The sequence below is a fragment of the Crocodylus porosus genome, unplaced genomic scaffold, assembly GCF_001723895.1.
Source record: "Crocodylus porosus isolate Cpor-Errol unplaced genomic scaffold, CroPor_comp1, whole genome shotgun sequence".
Lineage (NCBI taxonomy): Eukaryota > Metazoa > Chordata > Crocodylia > Crocodylidae > Crocodylus > Crocodylus porosus.
Genome location: NW_017728951.1, coordinates 26,391,699 through 26,412,527, shown reverse-complemented (window position 1 = coordinate 26,412,527; position 20,829 = coordinate 26,391,699). Strand labels below are relative to the sequence as shown.

The following is a 20,829-nucleotide window of genomic DNA, read 5'->3' as shown; positions in this document are numbered from 1 at the left end:
GCAGCGGCCCCGGACCTGGTGATGAACGCGCAGCTGGTGCAGGAGACGGCCTACCTGGAGGACCGGCCGCTGAGCCTGCTGTCCTGCGCGCATGAGGAGCGCTGCCTCGCCGGCTCCGCCGACCGCGTGGCCTGGCCGCACGGGCACCGCCGCCTGCTGCGCTTCTCCGCGCAGATCCACAACCTGGGCCGCGCCGACTTCCGCCCCCGCGCCGGCCGCCACGCCTGGCTCTGGCACCAGTGCCACCAGTGAGCCCCGGGCAGCCCAGGCCGCGGGGCCGCGTAATGAGCGGCGTCCCCGCCGGGGCTGTCATTGCGGCTCCGCGGGCGGCAGGGCTGTAATTTGGTGCTCAGCTGCTCCCCGCCGGCCCCGGCCCCGGCCCGGCCCGGCCCCTGACCGCTCCTCCCCCGCAGGCACTACCACAGCATCGAGGTCTTCACCCACTACGACCTGCTCACGCTCAACGGCACCAAGGTGGCGGAGGGGCACAAGGCCAGCTTCTGCCTGGAGGACAGCAACTGCCACGGGGGTACGTGCCCTGCTGCCCCCACCCCAGCCTGCTCCTGCCCCACGGCCCAGTCTGGCCCGAGCGGGGGCGACGGGGCGGTGGGGCAGGCAGGGCTCAAGGGCCCACGTCCCGTCCCCCCACCACTCTCCACCCCGCACAGTCCCGGCCGCGGGTCTCGCCCTGTGCTCAGGCTCGTCCCCTGGGCTTTCCTGCCGGCCCCGCGCCTCTGGGACTCTGTGAATGGGGGAGAAGAGCTGGCCACCAGTCCAGACCAGCCTGCCCGCAGGGATAAAATCCCATCCTGCCCCCAGGGCAGCGTCAGTCTGGCCCGGAGCAGAGGGCCAGGACCTCTGGGCATCTTAGTCCCAGCCGATGGCCGTGCCGCGGGTGCCTTAGAGACTAATGGGGTTGACTGGGATGTACCCAGTTGTGGTTTTCCTGCTCTGAGGACTAGTGTGGGGGGTGGCGGGAGGGCTGTGATGCTACACTTCAGAGGGCAGAGCTTTCCCAGTCCGCACGTTCACATTCACGGTGGGGTTTAGGTGTTTTGGGAGTCGTGGGGCTCTGCCTGAGCCGGGTCCTCCCCAGCACCCACCTGCCCTGGGCTGCGTCTCCTCGTGATCTAGGGCTGGGGGAGCACCCTACCCGCACGGTTCAGACACGACTCCCAGCCCGTCCCTGCCCAACGCCGGTCCCCCCCTCCCTTTCCTGAGCCCCTGGGGTGCCGGAGCACCCTCCCCTTCCCCGGGGCCTGCACCCCCCGCGGCCCTGCTCTCGCAGCAAGGAAGCCTTCCCTGAGCTCATCTGTTCAGGTCGAAGTCACCACTGTGCAGCAAGGGAGACCACCAGAGCCTTGCAGGCGACCCCGGGTCCTCTCTTTTCTGCCTGGTCCTCTCACCCTCCCCTCCAGGGCTTGTCCCTTGCCCGAGCCCTGGAGGGGCTGGTGGGGGCTGCCTGGCTCTCCGGCCCCTCTTCTCCCAGCCCTTAAATGCAGGAGGCTGCAAGTGGGAAAGGACCAGGGAAAACGCTGCTCAGCCCCAGGCCACCTGGGCAGGGCAGGCCTGGGTCTGACCCAGTCCGGGGCAGCTGATGTCCCTGTGCCATTGCAGGGCGGCAGCGGAGCTTTGCCTGCGCCAACTTCGGGGAGCAGGGCGTGAGCATGGGCTGCTGGGACACCTACCGGCACGACATCGACTGCCAGTGGGTCGACATCACTGACGTGCGGCCAGGCAGCTACATCTTCCAGGTAGGCAGCCCAGCCCCAGCAGCCGGCACGGCACGGCCCAGCACCTCTGGGGGCCTGGGCAGGGGCTATCGATGCAGCCGTAGGGCCAGGCTGCCCCCTCTGCTCTCCACATCCTGCCTACACCCTCCCTGCCCTGCTGTCCCCTGCCGGACACTGTCAGGACCCCGCTGCCCAGCTTGGCTCTGCCCGGCACCCCCCAGGCCTGGGAGAGCCATGCCAGGATGTGGCTTGAGTTTGTTTCCACTGCAGCTGGGCACAGGGTGCAGCCAGGGTGAGCAGGGCCAGGGGATGCCCAGCACTAGGGCTGGACTAGCACGGGATCAGGGGTCAGCCTGTCAATCCACCTGCCAATAAGCAGCTGGACCAGGGTCATCCAGTTGACACAGTACATCTGGACTTCCAAAAAACCTTTGCCAAGGTCTCCCATTAGAGGCTCTTAACTAAATTAGGCAGTCACGGGATTACAGGAACCATCCCCTCATGGATTAGGAATTAGTTTAAAGACAGATGCAAAGAGCGACTCGAAATGGTCAGTGTTCAGGATGGTAAGAAGTGGGCAGTAGGGTCCCGTGCTGGGACCAGCACTGTTTAGCACATCCATAAACGATCTGGACAGGGGTGCACGGACAACAAAACTATTCAAAGTAGTAAAGACCAAGGTGGGCTGTGGGGCGCTACAGAAGGATCTGACACAATTGAGCAAATGGGCAATGCAACAGCAGATGAAATTCAGTATAGATAAGTGTGAAGTGATGCACATGAGCAAAAGCAGCAGCCCAAACTCGCCTTCCCCTCTGATGGGCTCTGCAGGGAAGAGCTGGGCGGCCTCGCGCGCAGGCAGCTACCACCAGCTCGGTGCTCAGTAGCCGTCAGAGCAGCACACGCAGTGTTGGGGGTGGTCGGAAAGGAACCGCACACAGCGTGGAAAGTATCGTGGTGCCCCTTTATCAGCCCATGGGTCATGCACGCCTTGAACGCTGCACCATCGCTCTCTGCCAGCCTCCGCGCTCTGCCCCTGCCCCCCGCTCACCCCCTCTCCTCCCTCCCGGCCAGGTGGTCGTGAACCCCTTGCACGAGGTGGCCGAGTCGGACTTCTCCAACAACGTCCTGCGGTGCCAGTGCAAGTACGACGGGCAGCACATCTGGATGCACGCCTGCCACACGGGTACGGCGGGCGCAGAGGGCAGGGGGCTGGGACAGGGCCGGTGCAGAGCAGGCCACGAGGGGCACCGTGGGCCGCAAAGTGGGGCTGGGGACAGTCGCTCAGAGCACAAGCGGGAGAGCGCCCCGTGGGCCAGGAAGGCCCTGAGCTGGGCTGGGGACACGGGGCACAGGTGGGGGTCTCGTCTCCCTGTGCTGCCCAATGCCACCTCCCTGCACTCCCGCCAGTCCCTCCTCCTCCAGGTGATGCCCACGGGGCCGACGTGCTCAGCGCCATGGAGCAGCAGCAGCGCCTGGCCACTAACCTGGTGTGAAGCCCCCGCTGCAGCGCAGAGCCGCGGCCGGCGCCGCCTGCACGCGCAGCAGAGCTGCAGGCGGCCGGGCCCTGCGCAAGGGCAGCCCGGCAGGCCCCAGGCACCCTCCGGCTGGCAGCCCCCGAGCCCTCGGGCCTAAGCAGCGCGTGGCACCCAGCACTGGCCCCAGCCCCAGACAACAGCCGGGGGCCAGGCCCTGCTCCCCGCCCCGGCCGGCAGGACGCAGGGGGCCGGGCGCCATGCAGGGAGGGCACCCCCCCAGCCTGGGACAACTACCTCAGCCCCCCACCCCAGCCCACAGGGCCTGCGCCCCCCATCTCAGGGCTGGCCTCAGGCCGTGGCCACTCGTGGCAGAACCATCGTGGTGTTAATAAAGGTGTGTGCAAGGGGTCGCACGGCATGGACTTGGCTCTGCATGCGTGGGCAGGGGTGGGCCAAGCAATGGGCACCGGGAAGTACTGGGGTGAGATGTGGGGGGGCGGCAGAGGGGTCTCTACCCCACTTGTGCACTTTGCTTTACGTTGCAGCAAAGTGAGTTCAGCCTGGAGACCAGGACACACTTCTCAGTCGGAGCAGGGGGATGGGGGAGATGCCAGGGAAGGGACGGGCACTGCTGGTGGACGCTCCAGGCACAGTGATGCCCCCTCCTGCTCTGCCATGGCGGTCCCAGGTGCCTGGGCTGTGCTGGTTTCCCCCCTCCTTCCCCATTTCTGCTCCATGTCTCAGGGGGTTTAATCCTCCCCCGAGGCGCTGGGGCTGGGGCTGGGCTGCACCAATGCATCTGCTGGCACCGACCCCGCAGGGTCTTGCCCCCATGCTCAGGCTGAGTGCTGCACTGGGGCAGAAAGGGATTTCCCCCCTGCTCACACTGGTCACACTGTGGGGGCACGGCCTGGGCCCGGGCTCTGCAGCATCTGGGACTCACCCCCACGGCGGCAGGAGGATGTTGGCGTCCATGGCCCCCTGGATCCTGGGGGCAAGGGTGGGGGCGATCCTAGGGATGTGTTGGGGTGACTTGTGTGGGACACGGGGTTTGTCTGGGCTGATCCTGCCTTGGACCAGGCTGGGCCTGGATGTGACCCCCGCAGCTTCCTGCGAGCCCCACTGCTCTGCGATGCTACAAACGTGAGCAGGCGAGGGCCAGTCGCCCCCTCCTGTCCCCCGCACCCCTGTGCTCCTCCCCAAGCAGCTCAGGCCCTACCAGCAGCTCCCAGAGCAGAGACCCCCCCAGCCACTTCCTCCTGGGGGACCGGTCTCGGCCACGATCCTCATCTCACCCCAGCCCCTACACCGGCACGACTGAGCAAGCAGAGCGGCCCCCGCAGCCCCAGCACCGCGCAGGCAGGAGGGGAGCACGCAACCGGCCGTGCGCCCGCGTGAGGATGAGCTGAGCTGTTCCACCCCAGAGCTGGGCGCATGGGGCAGGAAGGCAGGACGGGAACAGCAGGCCCGTCGGGGCCCTGCACAGCTGCCCCCCACCCCCAGTGCTGCCAGGCCGCACACGCAGCCCCTGCCAGGAGCGGGGGGGGGAGCCGCCAGCGCAGCAGCCATCCATCAGGCGCGGGCGTCTGGCCCTGAGGCCCCGTCAGCACAAAGAGGAATGGGCCGAGACGATTTACAGCCGCCGGCAGCCACCGCCAAGGCCCCCGTCCCGATCGATCCCTGCGCCCGACGGAGACAAGCCAAGGCCGGGCCCTGCCGACACCCCGCACATCTCCTGCCACCCTCGTCTCCACCCCAGCCCTGCCCCAGTACAACCAGCCTGGCCAAACACCATGCACCCTGTTCTGGACTCAGCACCACTGTCCCATGGGAGAGGGAGAAACTGAGGCAGGCAGCAGGGCCAGCCTGTCCCCATGCGCTTGCTGCTCGGTTGCTGGGCCAGGAATAGCAGGCAGCGCCCGGCCGCAAGCCCCGCGGGCAGGGTAATTACCGCCTGCAGCCAGCGCCAGGGCAGGGCCAAGCCGGCTGCAACGGGGTGGGGAGGAGGGTGAGCGGCTCCAGGGGCACTAGGATGCAGCCCCCGCAATGCCCCGAGCAGGACGCCGGCAGCACGCACCTGCACCCAGGCGGCGGGCGCTGCAAGGGCCAGGGACGCGGGTGCGCAGAGCGAGCGGCTTGGACACCCCAGGGGCTGTTCAACAGCTTGGGCCGGGCTGCCCGAGGGCCGGGGGAGACGCGGGACCGAGCTGGCCTGGAGCCTGGGGCCACAATGATGCTGTGCAGGGAGGGCAGGAGGCAGGTGCAGGGCCGGGGTGCTGGCGCTGGCGCAGCTCCTTCCTCACTCTCCCTCAGGAGCAGTCCCGGGCCCTGGGCCCAGGGAGGGGCCAGCTTGGCCCAGCCAAGCAGGGAGGTGCTGGGTCTTGATCTGAACAGACCCCTGTAGTCACAGCCAGTGCAACCCCCGCCGGAGGCAGGAGCATCCCTGTCCAGACCACCTCAGACAAGCGCTTGTTGAACCTGTTACTGAACCACACAAAATCCCTGTCGCACAACCACAGGACACGGCCCCGCACCTCTGCTCCCAGGAAAGCAGGGGGCCCGTGGCCACCAACAGCCTGCTGCTGCAAAGGATGCTCCCGAAACCCCAGGCCAGGCCATGCCCTGCAGCAGAGGAAGGCAAACCTCCCCCAGTGCACCCCGTCTGAGCAAGGGAAATCTGTTCCTGCTCCAGTGGGGCTGAGCCCAAGCACGGGGGCAAGGCCCTCCAGCCAGGACCCTGCGGGTCGGTGCCAGCAGGAGCATTGGCGCAGCCCAGCCCAGCCCCAGCCCCAGCCGGGCCGCAGCACCCAGCATCTCTGGGGGAGGATTAAACCCCCTGACATGTGGAGCAGAAAAGGGTGCCACAAGCCATGTCCCCCAGCCCCGAACCATTTTCATTGCCCTCCTCTGGACTATCTCAGTGTGTCCACATCCCTTCTGTCATGGGGGCCCACAGCTGGACACAGGACTCCAGATGTGGCCTCCCCAGTGCTGAATCGAGGGGAAGAATCAGTCCCTCCGTCTGCCAGCAGCGCTCCTGCCGATGCGGCCCAGGATGCCGGTCGCCTTCCTGGCACCAAGGGCACACTGCTGGCTCCTGTTCAGCTCCTTGTCCCCTGTCCCCCCAGGTCCTTTCCTGCAGAGCTGCTGCCCAGCCCGTCCCCCCCGCCTGCCCCGGTGCAGGGGATCGCCCCCTCCTCAGGGCAGGACTTTGCACTTGTCCTTGTTGAACCTCCTGAGGTTTCTTTTGGCCCAATCCTCCAAGTTGTCTCAGTCACTCTGCATCCTACCGCTGCCCTCCATCATATCTACTCCTCCCCCCAGCTTGGTGGCATCTACAGACTTGCTGAGGGTGCATCCAGCCCATCTTCCAGGTTGTTGATGAAGATGTTGAACAAAACCGGCCCCAGGACTTACCCTGGGGCACCACACTTGATACCGGCTGCCAGCTAGACATCGAGCCATTGATTACTACCCGCCAAGCCCGACGCTCCGGCCAGCTTTATGTCCACCTCACAGTCCAGTCATCCAGCCCGTACTTCCTTAGCTCACCTGAGACAACGCTGTGGGAGACCGTATCAAAAGCCCTGCTAAAATCTGGGTACACCACATGCACGGGTCTGCCCGCATCCCCAGAGCCAGCCACCTCCTCGCAGAAGGCATCAGGTTGGTCCGGCGTGACTTGCCCCTGGTGAATCCACGATGACTCTTCCTGATCGCCGCCTTCTCCTCCAGACGGTTAGAGGGGATTCCTTGCGCATCTCCCCCATGATGTCTCCGGGGACTGAGGTGAAGCTGACTGGTCTGTACTTCCTTGGATCCTCCTTCTCCCCTTTCTTAAATACGGGCACTATGTTGCCCTTTTCCAATCATCCGGGACCTCTCCTGATGGCCATGAGTTGTCACACGTGACGGCCAGTGGCTCAGTCTGCTCTGCTCCAGATCCAGTCACACTACCTCTTCCAGCCCAGACATCCATCGTGCCTCCTTTGCTCACTGTGGTCGCTCTGCACTGGACCCTCTCCATCCTGTCCACGTCCTGCTGGAAGTGCGGGGTCAGACCTGGGCACAGGGCTCCAGGGGAGGCCTCCCCAGTGCTGAAGAGCAGGAGACCCCTGCCCCGGCTCTGCACTATCCAAAGCATCCCAGACACTTCCTTGTCTTACCGGTACACGGCGTCCTGGGCACGGAGACAGGGCCTGTGGCCAGGCACACCAAGAGCCCCTGAACCTGCCCCGAGTGAAGCTGGGGGACAAGGGTGTCAGGGTCCGGCTAAATGCACTCGAGACCCCAGACAGAGGCCGTGCCCCACATTAAAGAGGAAAGCAAAACCCCGCGGTGCAGCCCAGTCTGTGCCCAGGGTGCGGTGCAGGGTTAAGACTTAAGTCAGACAAAGGCATGTGTGGGATGCTTTGGATGGGGCTGATCCTGCCTCGGGCAGGGGCTGGGCTAGGTGCAACCCCTGGAAGGCCCTGCCAGCCCGGCTGGTCTCCGACTCTGACCTGACCGGACTGCAGACACGGCTACAATAAACCAGATGAGATTCCCCAAGGCCAAGTGCAAAGTCCTGCACCCAGGGCAGAAGAACCGCGTGCACCGATCCAGCCCGGGGAGCATGTGCTCACGACCCGAGGGACACGGAGAACAAGCTGAACACGGGCCAGCAGCACGCTCTAGTCGCCTAAGCCGCCAGCAGTCTCCTGGGCTGTGTGAGCAGGAGCATCGGTGCAGACCCTCGTGATTTCCCAGCGCCCTTCACCTTCTTTTGTACCCAGGCGGGTCCCGGAGCCCTGCTTCCTTCTCCAGCTGCGCCCGGTCCTCATCAGCATCCTCCTGCTCTTCTCACCGCCCCCGGCGATGCAGAGCAAAGGGGTCCTGGGCTCCCAGCTCTTCACAGCACACACCAGGCATGGCTGGCCCCTGCCCGGCGCTTGCCCAGCCCGAGCCCAGAGACCCCCAGCGAAGGGCTTCCACCACGGCCCCTGCAAGGGGCCTGTCTCAGCAGGGAGCTCAGAGGCCATAAGCAGCAGCATCTCACGCACCGGGGCTGCAGCGTTATCCTGAGCCTGGCCCCACGGCTGGACGCGCCATCTGCTCTCGGGGCTGCTCTGCTCTGCACTGCAGCGGTGCCGCAGAGGGGCCCGGGTCCCCCCCGCCCTGCCCCAGCTCGGTGCAGCCAGCTGGGCTGCGGCCCCATGTGCACAGAGCTGCACGTTGCTCTCGAGCTGCGGCAGAGCTGGGAACAGCTACGCTGGCTTGGCCCACGCTTCCCAGACACCGCCCCATGGGGACCGCACGGCCCCAGGGCAGCGCCGGCAGCCAGGAGCCTGGGGCACCACAGCTGCCTGGAAGGGGCAAGCCCGGAGTGGGGGCAATGCCCAGGGGACCCCCCCTTCCTCAACTGACCAGGGCCCTGAAGCCAGGAGCCTCGGGCACCCCGGTCCAGGAGCACCAGCCCCCACCGGGCAGGCCCCAGCCCAAGCTGTGCCCAGCGCCCAGTGCTTCAAAGCAGCTCCACAACCCAGCCAGGGCAGGATCCTTCAGGCCAAAGCCATGAAGCCTGGGAGTGCAAACCGCCGCCCCCAGCCCCTTCCTGCCAGTCCTCTCGCCTGGGGACAGCAGCCCCCGCAGTGCACATGCAGAGCTGGGGGCCAGGGCACCCACGCTTGCCCCCAACCCATCCACACCCCTGTGCATCCGCCTTGCAGCACAGCTGGGAAGCCGGGCACAGCGCCACGTGCAACTCGGGGTCGTCCGGCATCGTAGCATGAGAGCAGCACGTCTGGCAGCACGGGGGCCCTGCGGGTACCTCCACCCGGCTCAGCACATTGCACTGGCTGCACGGGCGCGCGCAGCACGGGGGCACGTAGCATCACAGCCTGCAGAAAGCGGGGGGCGAGGCTGAAGAGCTGGACCGGGGGACGCAGGAGGATCCAGGCTGCTCAAGATAGAAACAAACAGGCGGGACACGAGGAGGGAACCGGCTGACGCCCAGGCCGGAGGCAGCAGATGGGCCAGTGCCAGCCTGCGGAGACAGAGAGGGCAGCGGGCAGGGCCCCGAGGGCCTCTCCAGGCCTGGCTGTCCTGGAGCAGGAGCAACCGCAGGGCCGGAGCCCCCTGCCCCGGGCACCTGCCCACCCAGCCAGCTGCAGCTCCGGCCCCTTGCGCTCCCGGGGGCGGGGGGCACGCACCCCACCACGTGCAGGGCCAGCCTGGTTCAGGGCGCAGCCGCGTGCCAGGAAAAGCCTCTCCCTCCGCCCACGCCCGGTCAGGAAGCCGGCCCCGGTCCCGGCCCGGACCGTGGCCACATCACAGGCCGGCCGTGGCGCGGCTCCAGCCCTGCCCGGCGGGCGCACAAGGCCGGGGCTGTTGGGGCTGCGGCTGCAGCAGGGCGGAGGTCTGCAGCTGGGAGCGCGACGTCAACAAGCGGCCGGCGGCACATTCCTGACGCCCCGCGGGACCGAGCTGCCCGGGCCCAGCAGCAAGGAAGCAGGGGGAGGCTGGCACCGTCCCACCCCACAGCCCAGCTGCCGGAGAGGTGCCACGCGATGCCCGGCCTCTGCTCCGAGAGCCCGCGGGGTGCCCGCCATGCCTAGGGCCCCTCCGTGGGGTGGCCCACGTGGCCCCACAGCAGCTCTCGCTCCGGGCATGGTGCCAGCCCCTGCCCGTGGGGTCCATCATGGAGCGGGGCCGGCGGGGAGCCAGGGGCGGAGCAGGGTCCGCAGGGCAGGGAGGCAGGCCACGTGCTCCCAGCGCGCACAAGGCACTAACATGCTGCCGGCGCCTGCTCCACACGCAGGCCCCAGCGCAGCCACTGGCTGCACACGGGCTGCTGCGCCGGCAGCACGTCGCCCGGGCCAGCTGGGCAAGACCTGCGCTCGGTGCTGCACGTCCCCAAGCCCCTTCTCTGTTAAAGACCTGGTTGCACCCCTTTGGGCCAAGCTCCACGGGGCCAGCTCGGAGCTGGGGCTGTAGGAGGTGCCACAGCTGATGGTGGAGGCACGGGAAGGGTGGAGGACTGCAATGGGCAGTGCCTGGGCTGGCTGGGGAGCACGAACAGGCCTCTCAGGCCCTGGGTTGGTCATAACGGATGTGGAGATCAGCCCAAACCTGCTGCCCTGAGCACAGCCAGCCCCTGCGATCCTGGAGGCCATTCACTCTGGGGCCTAATGACGGCACGCTGCACATAATCATTTCACTACTGCACATTTTGGGAACGCAGGAACCCTGCATGTCTCCCAGGATCCAAACGCTTCGCTTCCAGGGCTTCCCGCGTCCCCCACCCGAGACAGTCACCACCGCCGTGCGTGGGAAGCACGGGCCCAGCAGCCCAGGACCACAGCACACTATAAAATAAATGGCATTTAATAGGAAAATAAAGGACAGCGACTCTGCACACTCACAGCTCTGCAGGGACTCCAGGCCAGTGCTCCCTTGTGGCTCCAGCAGCTCGGCGTAGGGCAGCAATGGCCTCCCGCAGCCCCCAGCTCTTTGCTTGGCCCCGGCTGCAGCACCAGGGCAATGACCCTGAGATGGAGCTGGGCAGCGCCAGGCAGGCGCCATGGGTCCCTGGCTCAGCGTCTGCCCAGCCCAGCCGCGAGACCCCGCACCACAACTCTTCCAGCCTTCCCGGGGTGCGGGAGAGCTGGAGAAGGGCCCACCCTGCAGCCTCACACAGCAGTATCAGGAGCCCTGACCGCACCAAGAGGCTCCCTCTGAGCCCAGACGGACCGGACCGCCTGCCCCTGCTCCCTGGGCTGACAGTGCTGCTGCAGCATTCGAACCCTGGGCCCAGCCTCCGGCTGGCACCAGTGGGGCAGCCTCTTCCCGGCAGCCGGCTCACTGCCGGCCTTCCCAGATGTCCTCCCGCTGCTTGTTCTCCAGGCGCTTCCTCTCTGCCGGGGCGAGAAGGCGGCGTGAGGCCTGGATCCCCTGCCCGGGGCAGGGGCAGGGGCAGGGGCAGGGGCAGCCTGGGCGCTGCTCGGGCTCCATCTAGCGGCAAGAACCAAACGCTGCGCCCAGAGCTGGACGCCGGCACCTGCTGCCCGAGGCAGGTGGCAGGAGCGGGGCAGCTCCACCACGGGCAGCAAAGCAGGGGCAGGCTCTTCCCAGAGCACTGCTGGGACTGCTGTGGGGACGGGGGCCCGGGGGCAGAGGACGCAAGTCCCTGGCACCAGACAGGGAAGGGTTAAGCCGGTGCCTGGCTCCGCTCGCCAGGTGATGGGGATGGCAGCGCAGCGGTTTCCCAGGCAGCCTGGCCCAGCACGCGGCCGCGCTCCATCACCCGTTATCTGCCCGCTGCAGCTGCAGGGCCGCGAGCCAGCTGCCAGCCCAGCGGCAGGGACGGCTCCTCCCCGCGGCGCCGGCTGAGCCCAGGCCCCTTGGACCCTGGGCTGCGGAGCCAAGGGTGGGTGAGGCTGCACCAGACCCCATGAGATGGGGGGCTCGGATGCAGCTGCCTCTGGTCAGGGCCCCGGCTGCACGCAAGACGCAGGGCAACAGGCTGCCCAGGCTCCGATGGGAGCCCCCAAATGCCCCAGCCCCTGCCCCAAGCTCCCCCAGACCCACCTACCCACCTCGGGCCTCCTGCAGTTGCTTGCGCTCGGCATCCCGCTGGGCTCGGCTCTGGCTGCTCCGCACACCAAGGGCGCCGATCACCAGCCGCCTGGCCAGGGCCGCCGACGTCTCGGGACGCTCCTTCACCGGCTGCAGGAACTCTGTGGGGGCAGGGCAGAGCCGACGAGGGGGGCTCTCAGAGCTGGGCACCGCAGCCAGGCACTGGGGACGGGAACTGCCCCTGGCCTGGGGCGAACAGCCCTGCAGCAAGGCTGCCGACAGCCGTGGGGCCTTGTCTACACTAGGGCTCCACTGCCACGGGCTCAGGGAATACTTGGGCTGGTGCCAGCGCCCTCCCCCCTTGACCCCCCCCCGGCCTGGCCATCGAGCCAGCTCCTCTGCTCTTAGAGAGTTTGCAGAGACAGGGCCCTGCTCCACCCACACTCACCAGCACAGGCCCTGGCCTTCACCTGGGCAGCTCGGGTGCCCTGGGACAGCGGCCGCGTCTTCACCATCAGGTGCTTGCTGCTCAGCGCGTCGCGGGCTGTGGGGAGAGGCCGGGGCCGGGTCAGGACGGGGCACTGCCAGCACCCAGCGGACACCCAGATGTGCGGCACCCACTGGAGGACGGTGGGACCTGGGCTGGAGCAGGAAGCCTGTACCTGTGATGGGGCTGGAGAAGATCCCCAAGGCATGCGAGTCATCCACCCACTTGACGTCGAAACCCTTCTTCCTGGCAGGGCAGAGAAGCCGAGCTGGGGGCCATATACGCCAGCCCCTGATGGGCAGGGGTGGGAGGGGGGTACCAACAGCCAGGGCAAGAAGGGGGCCCGAGACCTGGGGGAACCCCTGCCTGGCTCAGCAAGGAGGGCTGACAGCTGGCAGGATGGGGCTGGCATTGGGTACTCAGCTGATGGCAAGAGCCTGGACCTGGGCATGCGGGCAGCTCTGGCCGGGCTGCCCAGGGCTCCCAGACCAGGTCGGGGGTGCAGCGGGGGCCGAGGGGCGGTGCGGTGCCCGGGCAGGCCAGGCGGCACAGGGCACTCACTGGTAGGCGCAGAAGACGCGCAGCAGGTCCTCGGTGCGGAAGTCCTGGGGGAAGTCGTAGATCTCGATGACGTGGGGCAGCTCCGCGTCGCTCAGGTCTGGCCCGGCCGCCCGGGGGCTGTAGTAGTCGAAGCGGGGCTCCTGCACGCCATGCCGGGGCTCGCCGCCGCCCGACAGCTGCAAGGGGGGTGCACGCAGGCCTGTGAGCTGCCCCACGGCTGACGGGGGTCCCGGCTCCCCCCCCCACGGGTCCTGGCCCCTGCACCGCACCGACTGATGGATGGGGCGAATCCCTGGGACATGGCCGGACACTGGCGGGGAGATGGATTAACAGCACTGGGCACATCGGGAGGTATCGATCAGGCCTTCGCACCGCGCCTCCGCTTTTCCCATTAAGTCTCCCATGGCTTGATTTGCTGGGCCATGCGGCGGGGGCCCCGACACGGTTCCCCCAGGCCTCCCCACACCCAGATCAAGGTGCCCGGCCCCGGCTGGGTGCTGCAAGCTGCGGCGAGAGTTGGGGACAGAGCAAGGGGGAGAGCTGAGCCACCCCAGGACTGCGCCACGCTCCTCCCCACGGGGGGCAAAGCGCCCAGCCCCGGGGCCAGTGCCCCCCACAGCACAGCATCCCCTGCTGGGCCCCCCGGTGCTGCACTGGAATCGGCACCGGACCCCGGCAGCCCCGCTGCTCCCGGGGTGCCTCTCCCCGCACCCCGCACGGGCCAGGCAGCGCAGAGCCCATAACTCAGCCCCTTCCCGCGGATCCCTGGAGCGGTCGCGGCGGCGTGGCCGCGGCTGCAAGGCTGGAGTCCATAAATCCTGGCCGGCTCAGTCGATAAAGAGCGTTAATTCCGACAATTTTACGGGGAAGATGGATTTGAGGCAGGTGAGGGGCGCGGGGAGGGGGGCTGGGCGCGGCGGGGGCAGGAGCCTGAGTTACGCAGCGCCGGCAACTGCGGCGAGCTGGCGATGGGGCGGCCGGCTCAGGAGGGCTCCGTACGGCGGGTCCAGCTGGGGACCCCGTGCCCCCCGCCACCCTCGGCCCTGGAGGCGACGGAGCCCAGGGCTCCAGGCAGGATCGGGCCTGGGGAGATGCCTGGCGCCGTCCCGCCCTTCACGAGGCGCCGCGTGCGGCAGAGCAGGGCCGCAGGCTCAGCAGCTGGTGCTGCGTCTGCCCGGGCAGGGGCAGGGGCAGGGGCAGGGGCAGATCGGGCAGGGCACCCGCCGGGCCCCCCTGCTCTGCGGCGGCGGCTGCCCGATGGAGCCCCAGGCCCTTGCCCGCAGCCGGGGCGTTCCCCCCGCCGGAGCCAGGCTGGTGCGGGCAGGCCAGCCCAGAGGAGCCAGCCTGGGCGCCCGGTCGCCTCCCGCCACAGAGACGGCACAGGAGGCGGACGGGAAGGCACAGGCCGGCACGGCCCCCTCCGCGCGGGCGCTTCCTGACCCTTGATTGCTTACGGGAACGGTGCTGCGCTAATGCTGCACTAATGCAGCTCTCGCCGCGGCCGGCTCCCTGCTCCGCACCTGGGAGCTGCCGTTCTGGGAAGGGCCGGGCGGGCGATGCCCGGGGACACGCTTGCTGCTCCCCGCGTGTTGATCCCGGCCGCGTGCAGCTGGCCAGGCCCCTGGCACCTCCGCGCCGGGAGAAGGCCTGGTCCCCGCCAAGCGCAGAGGCAGCTGCGGCCTGGCGGACGGACGCCCCCAGTGCCTGCTGCACCCCATGGTGGGGACCCGGCATCCTGCGAGCCTCCTCGTGCCCCCGTCCGCACAGGCCTTTGCTCACGCAGTAGCTGTACCCCCATCGGCACTGCCCCCGCGCCCCCCCCAGACGCGGGACAGCCCCGTGCAATCGCCTCGCCCAGCTCCCTGCACAGCACCGCTGGAGAATCGCCCCCTCCTGCGTCTCCTGGACCCGCCGGGACAGGGGGAGCTGGCACCGAGCTCTGGGAGCAACGCCCAGGCTCCAGTGATGGAGAACCCGCCAGGCCCTTAAGTAAATTGTTCCGATGGTTAATTACCCTCCTCGTTAAAAAATGGGCACCTTCCTCCCAGTCTAAATCTGTCTGGCTCGGGCTGCCGGCCGCCAGAGCTCGTTCCGCTTCTCTCTGCAGACGAAGGGGCCGTCTGCTATCAGAAATCTCCTCGCCGCGCCCGGCGCCATCAATCTCCCTGGCCGGCAGCGACCCGCGGCGCATGAGGATTCGGCAGCGCTGCTAATTTTCTTGTCCGGCCCGTTAATTAACAACAACTCCATCACGCCCAGAGCCCCCACATCCCCCTGCAAGCACTGCCTCCCGTGCAAGGGGCTGGAAAACCTGGAGACCCAGAGTGAATTTTTCTTTCTGTGGGGCAGGGTTTTCCTCCTTGTGGCCGGTCCCCGGAGCCCCCCAGCACACGCTGCCCCGGCACAGAGCCCCTGGCACTGACCCCGGGGCGGATGACGCCACGTGCACCCAGGGCTGCACCCCGCACTCCAGCACAGCCACGGCCGCCACGCGGGCTCTGCCCTCCCCCGCCCTGGGGACAGCCGAGGGGCAGCCAAGTGCAGGGGCTCCTCTTAATGGAGCTGGGCAAAGCAACAGATGCAAACTCAACTGTCAAACTCTTCCTCTCCCCAGGGCAAAGCTCTGCCACGCAGCACTGCCCACATCAGGCTCCCTGCACTCTGCCCTGCCTCGCCCGTGCACCTGTGGCAGCAGCTGCCAGCTCGTGCTGCCCCCCACGCCCTTGCAGCCCCGAACCCAGTCACGCGGGCTTCCCCCATGCCCCACGCTACAGCCAGCCCGCGATGCCCATGGATCCCCTGCTGCGCCAGCTCCCCCCACGCTCCCAGCCCTCTGATCCCGGCTGCGGTCTTGTCCCACGGGGCCAGCCACCACCTTTGGGCTCTGCGTCCGTACAGCACCGAGCACCGTGGGTCTGAGCTGGGGCTCTGCTGGGAATGTGAACCAGACGCTGGGATGGGGCCCCGGGGCAGTCGCATGCACAGCTGGTGCCTCCTCGCTCCCGGCTGCAGCCGTCCAAGCACCCGGGCACCAGGTCCAGGTCCAGCCGGGCAGGCTCCCGTCCGGCTCCTGTCTTGTCCTCGCACCCATTTCTGCACATCGCGAAGCAGAGCAAAGCGTCTCCCAGCCTGGCCCCATGTACCACACAGGGCCAAGCTGTGGCGGTGGGACGGGAAGACCGGGGGCATCAGCTACCGCCCGCCCCGCCCCCGCACAAAGGGCGCGGTCCCAGGATATGTAAGGAGACGCTGCTGTCATATACATGTGCACTGGCACACGCCTGCACACGCACAGGGCCAGGTGCACGGTGCTGTTTCACCACACCCAGGTCTGGCTCTTCCCTCTCACAGTCATATAACGCTGGAGCCGCAGGGCCAGCAGGGACCTGCAGAGGTTACATCACATCCACCCCTGCCCTGGGGCAGGATCCAGCCTGTCCAAACCCACCCAGACAAACCCCGTGTCCGACCTCGGAGCCAGACAACACACTTGCCCCCGACACAGCCCCAGGCATCGCCCCCACTCTGGGATGCAGGGGGGCCGCGGCTGCCAACATCCTGCTGCTGCCGGGGGGTTGTGGGCACTGCAGAGAGCCCAGGACAGGCTGTACCCCCACTGCAGGGGAAGGGGAAACCCCCCATTGCAACCAGTCGGAGCAGGGGGGAAATCGCTTCCTGCCCCAGTGCAGCGCGGGGCTGAGCCTGAGCGCAGGGGCAAGACCCCCCTGGGTCGGTGCCAGCAGGAGCATTGGCCCAGCCCAGCCCCAGCCCGGGCTGCAGCAGCACCAGCGCCTTGGGGGGAGGATTAAACCCCTCCCGACACGGAGCAGAAGTGGGGGAGGACAACGGGGGTCAGGGCAACAAACAGCCCAGCAGCCTGCGAAACTTCCAGAGCAGAGCAAGGCATCCCCGCACCTTCCAGACACGCTCAGCACAGACACGAGCAGCCCGTGCGTAGCAAAGCCGTGTCTGCATACCGCCAGCATCACCACACCCCGTGCAAGCCGCGCTGGCGGCAACGGCCTCTGCCTCATGACAGACGGGTGCTGTGCTGGCCACAGACCCCGGGACCTGCAGCACCGTGTGCATGCCACATGCCCCACGCCCGGCTCCGGAGCTCCATCCCCATGCCTGCCTTTGCATTTAGCTGCGCCCGAGGCAGCTCCAGCACCAGGCCCCTCGGCGCTGATGCCCAGGCCGGGGCACGCTCAGCCAGGGACAGACCTTCCCCCTGGCGATACTAGCCCCGCTCGTTACCTCGGGGCCGGCCGTGCCGGTCTGGACCACGCCGGCTCTGCTCTATTGATTTAGCAGTTAATCACGAATCCCTGGGTTCGCGGCGAAAGCCGAGTGCTCCCCTGACGCTGGCAGGGAACCGGCAGCTAATTGCCGTAAATTCAGCTGGGCGCTTACGGGAAGGTTGCTAACGAGCTGCTCCGATGAAGCGGCTGCTGCTTCAAGGAAGCTTCGCACCGCGTTTTCAATGGAGCTGGTGCATTTTGGCCTCATGCTTTACAACTGCCCCCGCGTTTCACGAGGGCTCCGCGGCGGTTTACGGTGCTCGAGCACCTCTCAAAGCACACGTATTACGTTCTATAAAACAAAGACGCTTCCCTTCCCTTCGCCCTCTGCGGCCCGCGGCTGGCAGGCACCAGCCTGGGCACGGTCATGGCCCAGGCGTCCCTCCCCCGAGGATGACACAGGACGAATCAGAGCATCACGGGGGAGCGGGGCTGGAAGGGGCCTGCGGAGGACCAGCCCTGCCCAAACCACCACGGATGCAAACCCATCTTCTAAACTCTGCGACCACCGGCTTCCCCCGGGTCAGGCGCTCCCCGTGAGTGCAGGCCGCCGCGAGCGCACAGGCCCTACCTCCTCCAGCAGCCGCGGGTCCAGGCAGTCGCCGTCGTCGTTGAACAGGGCGTCCCAGCTCTCAGCCACAGCGCTGCCATCGCTCGGGGCCCCGGGGCTGTCTCCCTCCTGGCAGGATGATGCTGACCCCCTGTCCAAGCCTGGCTGACTCAACGTGCTGGCGTCTTGCTCCACAGCCGAGCTGCCCCCCAAGAGCGGCTCCGCACTGTCCGAGGGGCAGCACGGCACTGTCAGAGACCGAGCGAGCTTGCTGCATGCAGGAGGGGACCCCTGGACCGCGCCTGCCGCTGCACAGCCAGAGACCCCCTCGGTGCGTCCGCCTGCCCCGCTGCTGGCCTCGAACTCGCCCCCCAGAGGGACCCTGATGCCCGAGCCGGCCCAGACAGGCGTGGTGTCTGCTCCCTCCCCGCAAAGCTCACCCGGGCCTCCGCCCGCCCGGCCCAGCGCACCGGCAGCGTGCCCAGCTGCACATGATGGCACCTGACCTGCACTCTCACCTACAAGCTCTGCCGGGCCCCCCACATGCTCCGCCACGCTCCCTGCATGCAAGCCTGCAAACTCGGCTGCAAGCCTGGCGAGCTCCCCTCCCTGAGAGGGGATGCCTTCCCCTGCAAGCTCAGATGCGCTCCCCGCGCTCTCTTCTAGATGCTCGGACAGGCTGCCCGTGGTCTCCTCACTCAGGCCCAGGTCTTGTCCCGAGATGGCAGACGTGCTGCCTGTGCGCTCCCCTACGAGCTCAAGTGCACCACACACGCTCTGCTCTGTTGGAGCCAGGACGCTCTCTCCTGCAAGCTCAGATGTGCTCCCTGCGTTGTCCCCAGGGAGTTCACTGGTGCAATCTATGCCCTGTGCTCCATGACTGGGGACACCCTCCCCCGCGAGCTTGGACGCACTCCCCACGCTCTCCTCTAGCAGGTTGGATAGGCTGCCCACGCTCTCCCCCCTCAGATCCAGGTCCTTCCCTGAGACCGCAGATGCACTCCCCGCATACTCCCCTACAAACTCAAGTGCACCACACATGCTCTGCTCTGCTGGAGCCGGGACACTCTCCCCTGCAAGCTTGGATGTGCTACACACATCCCTCTCGACGAGCTCACGGGGGCTTTCCCTGTTCACCCCTGTTGGCTCTGGGACACTCCCTGCTGAGCGCTCACACGAGCTACCCGTGCTCGCAGCCGGGGCACTCTCCCCTGTGACATCACAGATGCTCGCCACGAGCTCACGCGCCTTCTCCTCGCTCCCTGCTGCAGCCTCCAGCACGCTCCCCAGCTCCCTGCCTGCCGGCCGTACTGCAAAGCCCGGGCCCTGCTCCGCCTGACGCGGGATGCTCGCGCCTGCCTGCTCTGCTCTGGCGCTAGCCACGCCATTCGCAGGCTCGGAGGAAGAGCCCGGCGCTGCCACGAGGGCCGCCGAAGCGCTCTCCGCGGGATGAGACGAGACAATGCCAGCCCATGGCTCCTGGAAGCCGGGGCTCCCACGGCTCCTGTCCCCGCTGCCCCCTATCCCCGCAGCGGCCTGCTCCCGCGGGCAGCGAGACAGGGACGGGTCCTCCTGCTGCTGCCTGGGAACCGGAGGGCCACGGCCACGTGCCGCTTGGCTGCCTGATGCCACGTCCCCACGGGCCAGCCCCTTCCTCGCCTTCCCGTCTGGTCTCCGGCTGTCTCCAGCCAAGTGCTCACGGGCACCGGGGCTCTGCCTCTTGCTGTGGCCACTGGAGAGCTCCCTCGGTGGCCGGCACAGTTTCTCCTCCTCCCTCTGGTGCCCCGCGGGCAGTGCGGAGCCAGCGCCAGACGCCCGCTCCCGGCGTGCTTTGGGTACGTACAGGGCCATGTCGGGCTTGCGGGGTCGAGCCCGGGTCCTCTCCCCCTCCTGCTGCATGGCCGCCTCCACCTGCAAGGGAGAGAAGGAGGCAGATCGCTAGCACGGCAGGCACCGCATCTGGGGGCCCCGCGGGCAGCCCCTGGGTCACGCTGGGCAGGTGCCCAGGGGGCACAACAGGCATTGCCCAAATGACAGCACGGACAGATGCCAGCCCCCACCACTTGCCCCTGCCCCAGCCTGCGCAGCCCCCGGGAAGCCAGCCCAGGGCAGGGAGGGCGCCCAGTTCCCGGCTGTGGCCCCGTGCCCATGGCTCTCAACCTCTCCAGGCCCAAGGCACCCTTGAGGGACCAGAGGCCCCCTCGGACAATGCCGGCTCTTTGTCTTCTCTCATTTTTGGACTGCAGAAAACAAATACAGTGATTTTCCCATGGCAAAGACCGGACGGGCACAGCGGGGCAAGGAGCTTTTAACACGATGAATCCCTGCCTCAGTCTCCAGGTTTATCCGACCTCAATCACAGCAGCTGAGGAAGAAAAGTTGGGCTCACAGAAGCTTGCGCTCTCTCCCCCTTATTCAGTGGGTCTCTAAAGGGGTCACATCCAGCCTGACTTATCCATGAGTCATGTCTGCCCCCAAACAGGACTCGCATGGCCGGTGCCCCGTGGCACCCGGGACGCCACAGCCCCTGGTTGAGAAACTGTGCTGCACTCCTGCAGACAGGGGCTGCGTGCATGTGCATGCGTGTGCACGTGTGCACGCATGCATGTGCACAGAGCCTGCAAGCCAGGGCCTCCTGCACCTCTTTGTCCCCCACAGAGGGACGAGTAGCGGCCTGGCTCTGGGAGACACCCTGCCGCACGGGGCAGCAGCTTGCAGCGCCGTGGCACGGGCTCAGCTCGCCCATCCCAGCAGCAAGGGGGAAGATGTTGCCCCAGGGCCCTGGCAGTGCTCCCTCGAGCATAGCAAGGGCCGGCACGCTGGCACCCACCGGCCACGATGCTCCATGGCGCCCAGCATAAGGCAGCACCATTTGCTTGCTCGCTGCCGGGCCCAAGCCCCACGGGCTGATGGAGACGGATGGTCGGGGGGTCCGTCCGGCGGCGGGGAGCGGGGGAAAGGCGTGGCCGCATGATGAATAGCTGCCCGCTGCGTCCGGGGGCATCCATCACGGCCGCTGTCAGGTAAATCACTGGAAAAACACCTCTTCAGTAATTAATGCGCAGTGACGGATGGACGGCCCCCGGGGCCATTCATCTGGAACATCAGGGCCGGCCGAGATTATGAATGTCAGGATGCATAAGCTGCCGGCGGATCGATCGGG

The 20,829-nt window shown here is 67.5% G+C and overlaps 2 protein-coding genes across 2 annotated transcripts in view; one reads left to right on the top strand and one right to left on the bottom strand.

The window, feature by feature from the left end:
- LOXL4 (lysyl oxidase like 4) overlaps positions 1-3,347 on the top strand; it is a gene marked incomplete at its 5' end in the record, with an annotated part of 6,026 nt that extends 2,679 nt beyond the window's left edge. Inside the window, 5 exons of the mRNA XM_019555507.1 lie at positions 5-248; positions 414-529; positions 1,618-1,754; positions 2,808-2,919; positions 3,159-3,347. Coding sequence (XP_019411052.1) covers positions 5-248; positions 414-529; positions 1,618-1,754; positions 2,808-2,919; positions 3,159-3,229 — 680 coding nt within the window. The remainder of the gene's footprint in view (positions 1-4; positions 249-413; positions 530-1,617; positions 1,755-2,807; positions 2,920-3,158) is intronic.
- Positions 3,348-10,555: 7,208 nt separating this feature from the next.
- On the bottom strand, positions 10,556-19,695 carry R3HCC1L (R3H domain and coiled-coil containing 1 like). Its single transcript, XM_019556292.1, has 6 exons — positions 17,688-19,695; positions 12,816-12,991; positions 12,430-12,500; positions 12,216-12,311; positions 11,788-11,928; positions 10,556-11,106 (listed from the first exon to the last, which is right to left on the bottom strand). Exons 1-6 carry the CDS (start codon positions 19,563-19,565, stop codon positions 11,051-11,053), a joined length of 2,418 nt encoding a protein of 805 aa, XP_019411837.1. The 5' UTR covers positions 19,566-19,695; the 3' UTR covers positions 10,556-11,050.
- Positions 19,696-20,829: the final 1,134 nt, after the last annotated feature.